General features: G+C 44.5%; 1 protein-coding gene across 1 annotated transcript in view; it reads left to right on the top strand.

Moving 5' to 3' along the window:
- Positions 1 to 7712, top strand: part of TRMT6 (tRNA methyltransferase 6) — a 50223-nt gene extending 42511 nt beyond the window's left edge. The window contains exons 8-11 of the mRNA XM_040429773.1: positions 1371 to 1456; positions 3504 to 3606; positions 6857 to 6943; positions 7384 to 7712. Of these exons, the coding sequence (XP_040285707.1) occupies positions 1371 to 1456; positions 3504 to 3606; positions 6857 to 6943; positions 7384 to 7551 (444 nt within the window). The 3' untranslated portion in view covers positions 7552 to 7712. The remainder of the gene's footprint in view (positions 1 to 1370; positions 1457 to 3503; positions 3607 to 6856; positions 6944 to 7383) is intronic.
- The last annotated feature ends 4683 nt before the right edge of the window (positions 7713 to 12395 follow it).

The raw sequence follows: 12395 nt of genomic DNA, 5'->3' as shown, positions 1-12395 counted from the left end.
ACAAGCATAACTATGGCAGGCCTGGGAGTCTTGTGCAGAATTGTCCTGGCTGCCATTGCCACCAAACGCCTCCCACAATACTGTTGTGGGGAGGGTTAGAAATTGCCCAAGTTTAGACAGCTCACAATCCGTCCGTTGCTCTGCACGGGAAGGGGCAATCAATATCAAAGTAATCCCAGCAGGCGTATTGCTTTCAGTACGGTGTATTCTTTATTCTCATATCCAATTACTTTGATATTGATTTGTGGGGAGGGTAAGGGCATTTAATCACCACTCCATATTTGACCACAGTATTTGAGGGGTTAAAAGGGAAGAGCCAACATCCTCAGTAAATATACGAAAGTTGGGACCAGGTTAAAGTTGTAGTCAGGCACACATTTTCAGTGTAGAGGAGGTGTAATACTACATGGCACCTATTCATATCAGTGAGCAGCCATGTACTCCACCGTCGCACCCAGTCCTCCGCAGAAGGAGACTCTCTTTACAGCTGCTCTCTGCTTAAAGGGAATGCATCATCAGAAAATGACCTGTTGTTTCGATCGGGTTTAAACATTTATTTTTATTTTTATTTTTTTAATTCTTTTGAGTTTTAAAATTTTTCATGTCACTTGTCTATATTTAATTTAATTTTTTTTTTCAACCCTGCAATAGATCATAATTTCCTGTTCTGTACAGGTAACTTTTCAGTAGCCATTATCAGCACAGGTAGAATTACATTGACAAGTGACACCTCTCTGAATATAGAGAACATCGGATCCACCATTCACAATAGGTGATATCACAGGTCACACAGCATGCCTAGAAAAATCTCCTAAATCCATGGGGTCCCTCCTGTTCTTTGTGTCTATGGCCCATGTAGCTGTCAGTGCATTGTATAGCGGCTGTGCTTGGTATCACAGCTCAGCCCCATTCACTTCTGTGGGGCTGAGCTGCGCATAAGCCATGTGACCGATTAACGTGATGTCACTCGGCCTAGGGAAAGCCGCGAGAAGGCCACCGCACTACTGCACCCAACGCTGCCTTCTCAAACAACTGATCGCCAGGGGTCCTGGTTGTCAGATCCGCACCAATCAGATAGTCTTGGAACCCCCCCCCCCCCGTAGGTGGAGACCGTAGAAGGGGAAAAACTGCTAAAAATACAAGATACCCTTCATAATAATGGCCAGAACTAGTGTTTTTTCTCATGTACTTTACACGCACATGGGCAGCTAATTCTGGAAAGTCATCTGAAAGTGTAGGTAGGCGTTTTCTCTGGCATTTATGAGGATATGGATTTAGCCTCTCAGTTTGTGTAAAATGTTCCTGATCTGAACGTATAATTGGCTTGGCGCTCTATGCAGAAATCCTGACGGCTTCTTATTTCTCTCCAGGCCATAGAAAAGAAGCGTAAACAAGATGAGAGGAGAAAGAGGGAGTCAGAAGCGGCAAAGCTGTTACAAGACAGAAATGCTGATGGGTAAGTGTGTGCGGTTTTGTGACCTCTAAGATGACCCATGCGTTCTTTTCAATCATTTTATTGTTAAATCCACCATCTATTGTTAGATCCACCATCTAATTTATAGAAAGGAGGTGGAAGCTCAGCAGAAGACCACACATAAAAGCTATTCATCATTCAGCATCCATAGTTTATAGATTCGGAACAGAAGGCACTTGGATCAAATTACATCAACGTCTACTTGCTTAACATAGCTAGACAATCTATAACTGTAGAGATCTGATCATGCCAACTATTGCAGACCCAAAGGTCAGTTTTATCAAGGAGTTGGAGTCCTAGACAACCTCTGACTGCCAACCCCTCAGACTTTCTTCTCAAGGTCTTTGATAGGGTAGTTATGGCTCTTACATCCAAAACTATGGTCCACTGTTTTCGCTCTTTTGGAAGAGGTCTACTCTGTCCAGATACTGAAGCTCCCAAAAGTGGGGCTTTTAGGCTCCGTAATGAATATTCCTACTGAAGACATACCTAAAATGGCATTAGCTAAGATTCTGTATTTAACTAGGAAGCTCATTGCCATATATTGTTTGCTACCCACGGCCCCCGGGGGGACGGAGTTAATTAATATTGCTAATAATATGATTTATATGGAAGGTATATTTAAAAAGAGGCAATCTTAGGAAATTTGAGAAACTGTGGGGTGCTTGGATTGCTCATCTGGGACCATGTAGAGACAACACTTTCAACTGCCTCAGCTAAACCTAGTTTTCCACTAGAATTACAACAACCATCCAGCGGGCTGTTCCGGCAGAGGAAGGCCGCCGGGTCCTATTACAGTCAATAAGGCCTGGCAGTGCCTCAGCCCTTTCTGGCTATGCTGGATACGATGAACTCCGGCAGGCTGTCCCTCTGCCGGAATAGCCTGCTGGATGATTGTAACCTAGTGTGAAAATAGCCTAAGATGCATTTATTGCCAAAGACACCCTGCCAATTTCCCATGTATTGTGTACTAGCCAGAAATGGTGCCAACTAAAGACTCAAAAAAGGCAGAAATATTGGAAACAATACTAAGATAAATCAGCTCATCTCCTCCTGGTGCAGCAGGATCATAGACATCTCCAATCGGCTACATAAATGCATTTCACAGATGAGTTGGCTCCGGAATTCGAGGCCTGTGCTAAAACTTAAAATTTATTGAATCGATTAAAAACATGCAACCGTAGTATCCAGCAGGAACAATTCATATACCTACATTTTTCTGACCCACTTGGGTCCTATGATTAAAGACCCGTCTGGGTCGGAAACTCATAGGTCTAGCGAGATGTGAATGTTCCTGCTGTATATAGCGATTGTATTTTTTTTTGCAAGATTCAATCAACTTCAAGTTTATCCTCTGGATAGGTCATCAATATGAGATCAGTGGGGGTCCGACTCCCGGACCCCCACCCATCAGCTGTTTGAGGAAGCCACAGCGCTCCCTGGATCTCTGGTGAACACCATGGCCTCCTTGCAGCTCCCTCCTCTTCATAGTGTCCGTGCTTTGTATTGCAGCTCAGCCCCATTCACTTGAGTGGGACGGAGCTGCACCAAGGCCCTGTGACCGATGGGACGAGGCCTAAGCGCTCACAGAGCGCCATGCTGTTTTCATGCAGCTGATCAATGGGGGAGGCCCACCCCCGCTGATCTGATATTGATGACCTTGGATCCTTTAGAGAGCCGAGGCTGCCACAGCAACCAAACGGCTCCCTCCATCCTGGCACGGGGAAGCGCAGCGCTCCTGGGGTTTCCCTGCTTAGATCCTGTGATCACAATTGGCCAAGGCATCTACAGGGTTAAATGAATCTACAGGGTCAATACTGCTGATCACGGACATTGGCTCGAAGTGTGACGTTAAATACTCGCTGTGAGGGCAAAACGCTGCACAAAGCTTTTAAAATGTGCAGATCCAAACACCGTCTGTGGGACTAATGTTTTATTGGCTGAGACTTTTTTTTGAGTGTTGCCAGTGTTTTTTATATATTTATTCATCTATGATGTTTGATCATTTTCTTCTCTTCTCCTATTCTAGGCTCATTATAGCCTCTCGATTCCACCCTACACCTCTGCTACTTACATTGCTAGAATTTCTTTCTCCTTCGAGGCCTTTTGTTGTCTACTGCCAATATAAAGAGGTATGTTTCCTTCCAATGTGATCTTTGTTAATACAATACTTGTTTTACTTTTTACAGAGGTTTTTAGTCATTTACATTTTTTATAGAGTACCTTCAGTGTTTTTGACAGCAGTTGGTCAGAATCTTTAAAGGGGTTATGTCCTAATCGATGTAAAAATAAAAAATGGCTATCTTTATAACAAAGCTAGAACCAGCCCCATGGAACCAAAGATACAATTGCTCTGCTGAATTCTTTCTGCCACAGCTTCTAACAGAACTTATGGCTGGTGGCAGTTGACTGGCGTGTGCGCCTCATTTCCGTATTGCGACCCGCAAAATGCGAGCCACAATGCACAAGCAAAGTTCGTGGGACAGCGAATCGCGGACCCATTCACTTGAATGGGTCCGCGATCCGTCCGTTCCGCAAAAAGATAGAACATGTCCGGAAGTACGGGACGAAACCCCACGGAAGCCCTCCGTAGTGCTTCCGTAGGGTTCCGGTCCGTTCCGCACCATTCCGCATCTCCGGATTTGCGGCCCCATTCAAGTGAATGGGTCCGCATCCGTGATGCGGAATGCCCACGGAACGGCACCCGTGTATTGCGGATCCGCAATATGGCAACGGGGCGCACACGCCAGTGTGAAAGAGGACTAATCCTAATGCATTCTGAATGGAGAGCATTCCGTTCAGGATGCATCAGTTCAGTCCCAGTGTGAAAGAGGCCTTAAACTGAGCATGTTCAACCAGCTCAGTGAGACGGACAAGAAAATAAGGAAAAGAACAAGCAGCAGGTGGCGCTATACAGATAAATTTTATTGCATCACTCGGTGACTATACGAAATTTTGAATTACATGCAATTACAAAAGTATTCAGATCCAGGTGCTGGTTTGAAAAATGTACAATGTTTCGGTTTGTCTGCTCCTTTTATATTGAGGGCCTAGCCACAAGATAGGCCTCCATTATCTGATGAGCGTGAGTCCGACACTTTGCGCCCTTGCCGATCAGCTGTTTGAGTAGCCCTAGTAATGGAACTATTCAGCTATTTCTGTTGTGCTGTGGACAGCGCCTGTAATTGCTGCACTGTGCCTATTCACTTCAATAGCAGCAGCTTTGCCGTAATCTGCTCTGTCCACTGTGTAGTTCCTGCGTCAGAGCTAGTGCAGACCAGCGATGGTGCTGGGAGTTCAGACCTTTACCGATCTGATATTGATTGCCTATCCCGAGGATAGGCCATCAATATAAAAGGATTGACAACCCATTTAAAGGGAATGTTTCTTTAAAAAATGACATGTAAAAAATTAAACGCCTAATTTAAATGATTATAAATATTCAAAAAATCTTGAAATATTCGAAGTTAGGGATCGACCGATTATCGGTTTTACCGATATTATCGGCCGATATTGAGGATTTTGAACGTTATCGGTATCGGCATCTATTTTGCCGATATACCGATAACATATTGGGAACACAGAACGCGCTGCTCTCAGCGCGTTCTGTGTTCCCTCCGCAGCACAGGGGAGAAGGAAGCAGTGTCTCCCTCCCCCTGTGCTGCTGCTGCTGCCGCTGCCGCCAATGGCAGGAGAGGAGACGAGAGGAGGGGAGGGGCTGTGGCCGCTGCGCCACCAATGAAGATAAGCCTTTCATTCATTCATATACAGGAGGCGGGAGCTGGCTGCAGAATCACATAGCCGGCTCCTGACCTCTATGAACGGCAGCTGCGGTCCGCGGTAGTTAACTCCTTAGGTGCCGTGGATCGCAGCTACCGCTCATAGAGGTCGGGAGCCAGCTATGTGACTCTGCAGCCAGCTCCCGCCTCCTGTATGTGAATGAGAGAGGTATCTTCATTGGTGGCGCAGTGCGCCCCCCCCCCCCTCAAGCCCCCTAGTATTAATCATTGGTGGCGCAGTGCGCCCCCCACCCCCATCCCAATAGTAAAAACATTGGTGGCGCAGTGCGCCCCCCCACCCAGTATTAATCGTTGGTGGCAGTGGCCACAGGATCCCCTCTCCCCTGCTCCTCCGATCGGAGCCCCAGCAGTGTAAGCCTGGGGCTCCGATTGGTTACCATGGCAGCCAGGATGCTATTGAAGCCCTGGCTGCCATAGTCAGCTCCATGCTGCTGTGTGCACAAAGCACAGAGCAGCAGGGACAGTGTGAGCTCCTATTCACCCTGATAGAGATCTATCAGGGTGAATAGGACAAGGGTTCTAGTCCCTAAGGGGGCTAAAAGTTAGTAAAAAAAAAAAAAAACTAAAATATTAAGTATAAATGAAAAAGATTTACAAAAAAAATAAAATAATAATACACGTTAACAATAAACATTAATTTTCAGCAGATTTGTGTAGGAAATTTTTTTTTTCCTCAAAAATAAAAATACCCAGAATATCGGTATAAATTATCGGCTATCGGCCTGAAAGTTGACAAATTATCGGTATCGGTATCGGCCCTAAAAAATCAATATCGGTCGATCCCTATTCGAAGTTTCACGCTGGCGACTATCGCTGACACAAGCTGTCATTCTTGTTAACTGCAGCTCACTTGTTGGCTTTGCTGAGAAGACTAGGCAGGGTCAGCAAAGGGGATATAATAGTAGCACTACACAGTCTCTGCATGGTGTAAAATAATTAAACCGCTCCCATTCTGATGCTTCGCGGTCCTCCTCTGGTTCGTGCTTCCTGGTCCCTCTTGACACCAAAGAAATGACTGCTCAGCCAATTACTGGCAGCAATGGGACCCACCTCAACCAGTCATTGGCTGAGTGGTCATTTCTTGCATCTCTAAAGGAACTAGGAAGCAGAGATCAGCCAGGGACCGTAAAGCGCTGGCACAGGAACAGCGGTTGAATGGTGAGCGTGATTTGTTTTATACTTTCCCAGCGCAGAACAGTTATTGAAAGGGTTGTTATCCCCTCCACCGCACAATAAAATAGTGAGGACTGGGAATCTTATCGGGAACCCCCTCTGTTACAGCACATAGGCTTCCATCTCCATTGCTTCTGGCCCCCGAGCGGACCATGCTCAGATTGACCACCGCAGCCATTCACTGATTAGGACCTCCCACAGGACTGACTCCTAAGCATGGAAAGCGGAGGAGGAGCGGATCTAGTTTTACAGGAAAAGATTCAGTAAAACTTGTAACATGCCATCTGCAAATTGCTTTTCCGATGCGACAGACAATTAGAGATTTGGTTTACCGTGAAGACAAACTTTAAATAAAACCAGCACGTAACCTCACTTTGTAATTTTTCTTTAATTTACATTTTATTTCCAGCCTCTCCTTGAATGTTATACGAAACTTAGAGAAAAAGGTGGCGTGATTAACCTCAAGCTCTCGGAGACCTGGCTACGGCATTATCAGGTAATTTGTTTTCCAATAAGCCAGCAATACTTTCCATCGATCCCGCCGCTGTAGGAGAACGGTCACCAGCTGCCAAGCTCTTGTAGCAAGCTATTGACTGCGCAATTGCATAAAATCAAAGGATCTTGTATTTCCTCCACATGTATAAGACGGGAATTGAAGAATGTGACCGAGCTCCCTTGAATAGGAATCACTTATATTTGCTGAAGTGTGCGTGGTCATGCATTGCAATGTCTTCATTGAGGTACCGGGCCTAAGTGCCCAAAATTGCCTCGTGCTCTTCAGCTTATTTCATATTGATCTTATGGGCTTATGCGCAGTAACGTTGTTTTAGCTAAGTTAATAGCTGCCGCCACCGTTTCCATCTCTAGCTATTTCTGTCTTACATCTGATTTCTTCAAATGTTACCCTTTGCTGACCATACCACCGATATATTTTAGGTCCTGCCAGACCGAAGCCACCCGAAATTGGTGATGAGCAGTGGAGGAGGTTACATACTCCATGGTATCACTGTAGCTAGAGACACAACAAAGGCCAACAAAAGTTCTCCAGAAGGAACCGAAGAACCAGCACCAAAAAAGCTGAAAGTTGCAGAAGACACAAGTTAAATGTTATTTTCAGTTTCATGAGACCAACACCAAAACATCAGCACGCAGAGGATTTTTTTTTGTCCCCCTCATTTTATACATTTTGGTTGCTAATGTCCATTTGTTTTTTTGTTTTTTTTTAGTGGTCATAGTGTCAAAATACAGTTTGTTTTGTACACAAATTTATGTTGATTCTCTTTTACACATGGGAAAATGTATTTATTTCAATGAAAACACTTACAAATCTAAAATGTATTTACAGCCTAGTTTTATTTGGGCTGGTATACACGCAGGACTGGAAACATCCTTTTTTAGAATATTTAAGGATAGAAATAGATTAGGCAATAGGCATATATCAGGCGCAGATGGCGGTTAATTGCGCCGTTAACTGTGACTGTACCCCTGTACAGCAAGGAAGCTGTTTTACATTTAGAACTGGATGCGCCAAAGTTGTGGAAAGGCTGGCGCCTCTTCTTAACATCGACTGAACCACCGCCAGAACAGGGGCTTTATTAAGACCTGCGTCTAAAACACCTGTCTTAATAAATGTGCCCCAGAATTTATGTGAGGGTACTTAAAGTAATAAACGTTAGATCGGTGGATATTTGACCTCTGTGACCACCGAAAATCGCTAGCACTGAGCACCCCTGTCCCCAGTTTGAATAGAGCTAACATTCGCATTTCATAGTTGGTGCTAATTGCTACTGATCAGAATACCTCTTTAATTTTATAATTGCGTTCATTTTCCAACAGTTACTCCAATGCATCTACGTGAATACAGTGTTATTCAAGAGCATGACATAGTAGGTTTTGGCTATAGCTGCTATATGCCCTATAAGAAAACCCCTTCTACAATAAAACCTCCCCGACTTCTCTAATCCCCAGCGATCGCCTATCTTCCCTGTAATAAGCTCTGTGCTGCAGGATAGGTCATCCATATCAGATCAGGAGGGGTCCCTGACGATCAACTGGTTGAAGGGAAGGTCGCAATCAGTGTGACCGCTGCCTTCCCTTCATTATTTACCTGCTCACCATCAACATTGCAGCAGCGAGCAGGTGTAACTACAAGCCGTCCCATTCATTTCAATGGGACGGTTCGTTCCTGTACAAGTGTATACTACAGAACCGTCCCATAGAAGTGATTAGGACAGCTTGTAGTTACACCTGCTCGCTGCTGCACTGTCGATGGCGAGCAGGTAAACAAACAAGGGAAGGCTGCACTCACATAGAGCGCGGCCTTCCCTTCAACCAGCTGATCAGCGGGGGTGCCAGGCGTCGGACCCCACAATCTGATATTGATGACCTATCCTGAGGATAGGTCATCAATATTAAAATCCCGGAAACCCTTTTAAGTGTTATGGGTAGAAATTTTTTGCCTGCACTGGTAATCAAACATTCAGGAAGATGCAATATTTTAGTTTCTGCTTTCTTTATTGTTTATGGTCAGAAGAAGGTGTGATTGTACACCCCGAAACGCATTACAAATCTACATGTTTCGGGGCTTACAATGACCCCTTCTTCAGAACAATAAAGTAATCAGAATAGATTGCATCTTCCTGAATATTTAGGTTTCTGCTCAGCCAGAATTTTTCTACCCGTAACATTTAAGCTTCATCACTGGAAGGTCTTCCAGAGGTCACCTTGGACTGCAGCAGACCTGCACCGTTTTTACTATCAAAGCTCAGAGAGTGATGCCTTCCAGCCCCAATCAGACAAAGTAAGCACACAATTCACCAGCTTTCCTGCCATTTAAAGAAGTTCAAACATACTGTTCGATGAGGCGTTCCTATTCTCGTGTATCCTAGCCCATTCACTTGAGTGGTACTAAGCTGCACCTAGGCCAAGTGGCCAATGAGCATGACAGCATTCACCTAGGGAGAGGCCACTACATTCACTGGAATATTGGTACCTCTTCAATAGCTGATCGGTGTGACTCCACCAATCGGATATCGAGGACCTGTTCTGCGATAGACCATCAGTATTCTACTACTTGAATACTCCATTAGGTTGCAAAGAGTTGTACTGTAGATTTTACCAACAGTTGTCAGAATTTACTGTAACGTATTCGCTGCAGAATTATTTCTCAGGTACAGTTTTATTTATTTTTTGGAATCAATATTTAGTGCTGCATTAACTTTCATTCAATTGAAAACCATCATTCATAGACAATTATAGACCTAAGTAACATTGACGATCGCCAACTTCCTTCATCCATCCTAGCTGGAGTTAGAGCCATGCATTATGTAAAATTTATACAGATTGCAATTACATCAAAGTCCACGTCTGTAGATGTAAGCACCATTGATCCTTTTATATGTCTGCATCAGCATATTATATTTGAAAATAAGTGACTTTTATCATTTCATAGATTCAGCAAGAGCAATAAAGTAGAGTAAAGTAATTATTGTTATTTCCTGAAGGCAGCGCAGCGACGGTTAATGCGGGGGAGGTTTCCATTTATCTTTCCCATATAGTTACCAAAATGTTTTCTTGGGGAAAAGATCCTTTTCATCCGCCTTGAAATGCAGAAGTAGAATGAAAGCGAACATTATTCTGACAGTTGGGGCTTTAACTTATTTTAAGAAATGGTGGTTACTATTATCAGCATCACATGTGAGTTATGCGACTCTAGAGGCCGGACCAAAGAAGTGTGACCTGAAACCCAGGGCCAAAGGCCAAACCAGGGGGAGCAGGGAAGCCGTGGGTCCAGCCCAAGAAGAAATGTAGAACTTAGTCTGCAAACAAGAGGTCTGCAGATGATAGAAGGCTGGAAATGTTTTAATCAAGGTAGATTACACTTGTATAATATCTAAGGAAAAGTCTTTATTTCGCTGGACAACCCCTTTAATAACATATTCATCTTAACTGTAGGATTTGGTCATATATTAAAACATGCAGGGGAGGATTGTCTATAGAACCTACAGCGAAATTTCCCACTGGGCCGCCCGAGACCTTCTCACAGCCACTAGTTTGGTACATAATGATCTGATACTCTCAGCTTTAATTAATTCTAGGAGCATCGGGTACTTATGCACCTGGACAATGGTTGCAGATGCCCTCCTGAACTCAACTGTATCACTGTTTTTCCAGGACGGTGATGCAGTTGAATACTGTGGCAAGGGGTGGCAATATTTTGTGCTGCACTGTGGTATTTGGTCCTGGTGGGGAGGTCTTTTGTGCTACACTATGGAATTGCAGGCCCAACCTACTTGTATTGCCCCATTTTTGGCCCTTTCAACATCTGGCCACTTTTAGTTTTTTTTTTTTTTTTTTCCAGGACCACTCTGGTTCCTAGTCCGCCTGTGAAAACATTTGCCAGTTCATCAGGAATACCACTCTCACCACCGATGGAGAACACTCACCAAACCATGGGCTCATGTGCAGCGGGTCTCAGAATCGGTGAAGTTCACTCATACTTTCTGCATGCTCCTGACAGAGTCTTGTAGAAATCCAGCAGAAGACAAAGGTATTCATCTCCTGCTGAGCTGCTCCATCTTCGTCTGGAGACAGACTGAGGGAGCAGGGCTTATCCTACTGCAGACAGGACACAGCATGGAGGCTCCTGCTCCATCCACTTGTCTTACAGCCAGACACAGGATTGTGGGGTGAGGGGACATGGATGATCATCTGGGATACAGAGTAAAGATTCTTTGTGTACGTAGTTGTCAGTTTTAACTGTAGTATGAAATAAGTTAGGACAAGAAATAGTAGGAGATGAAGAAATTGCTGGAATATTTTCTTGTGCATTTTCTGTGTTTGAAGGAGTTTCCAGGATCTTTATATTGATGGCCTACCCCCAGGCTAGGCCATCAATATCTGATCATTGGGGGTCCAGCACCAGACACCCCCCCCCCCCCCCCCCCTGCAGTACTGCTCCCATTGAAGTGAATAAGAGCAACGCTGCAGTAACCAGCTCCGACCATTACACACAAGGGACAGAGCTTTACTTCCGGCAGAACAGCTAATCAGCAAGGGCGCGGGGTGTCGGACACTACTGATCAGATATCTAATGCTTATCCTGAGGATAGACCATCAATATAAAAGGACCAAAGAACCCCTTTAAAACTCCAAAACAAATGTGCTGTAAAAAACAAATGTGCTGTAAAAAAAAACTCAGGGTTGTATGCATGTAGATATTCTCCCCTATAAGTAATACTTCTGGGGAAGAATACATACGACATCTGGAACATGACCTCAGAATGGAGCCATAATATGGTGGCTTAGTGGTTAGCACTGGTGCCTGCATCACTGGGGTCCTATCTGCATGGAGTTGATATGTTCTATATGTTTGTGTGAGTTTCCATCAGCTTCTTTGGTTTCTTTCCACAATTCAAAAACATATTAGGGCACATTTCCTAATCCTATAGATGGGATAAATTTAGGCTGGGTTCACATATGCACTGTCAGCAGAGGAACAGACTGCCGGAGTTCACTGCTGGATCCCGACTCACGTTATGGGATCCGGCCAGTTTCTGGCTAATACGATGGCTTTTGTTTGGACAAAAAATGCTGCGTGTAGTAGTTTTTGTCCGGCTGAAAGCCAGCATGTCTGCCTCATACAGGCAATTCCAGTAGTCTGTTCTCCTCTGCTGGAACAGACGACAGGGGTTCAAAGTGCGTATGTGAAGCTGGCCTTAAACAGGTTGGCTAGACTCGCACCAGATTTCTCACAATGGCTCAGGCAGAATGATAAATGGTGCAGCGATAGACAGTTTTGTTAAACTTCATTTGAGACTGATTTTTATGACAGAATTGTGGTGTCATTTTAGGCCATATCCCTTTCTTCTCTTACGCAATATCCCTTTTGCATGTAGTCACACTCCCTTGTTGAACTAAGTGCAAAAACTCTGTAAACCTAGATGCAC

The sequence above is a fragment of the Bufo bufo genome, chromosome 4 (assembly GCF_905171765.1).
Source record: "Bufo bufo chromosome 4, aBufBuf1.1, whole genome shotgun sequence".
In the NCBI taxonomy this organism is placed as follows: Eukaryota; Metazoa; Chordata; class Amphibia; order Anura; family Bufonidae; genus Bufo; species Bufo bufo.
The sequence above is the reverse complement of the archived record's forward strand: the minus strand, read 5'-3'. Positions and strand labels throughout refer to the sequence as shown.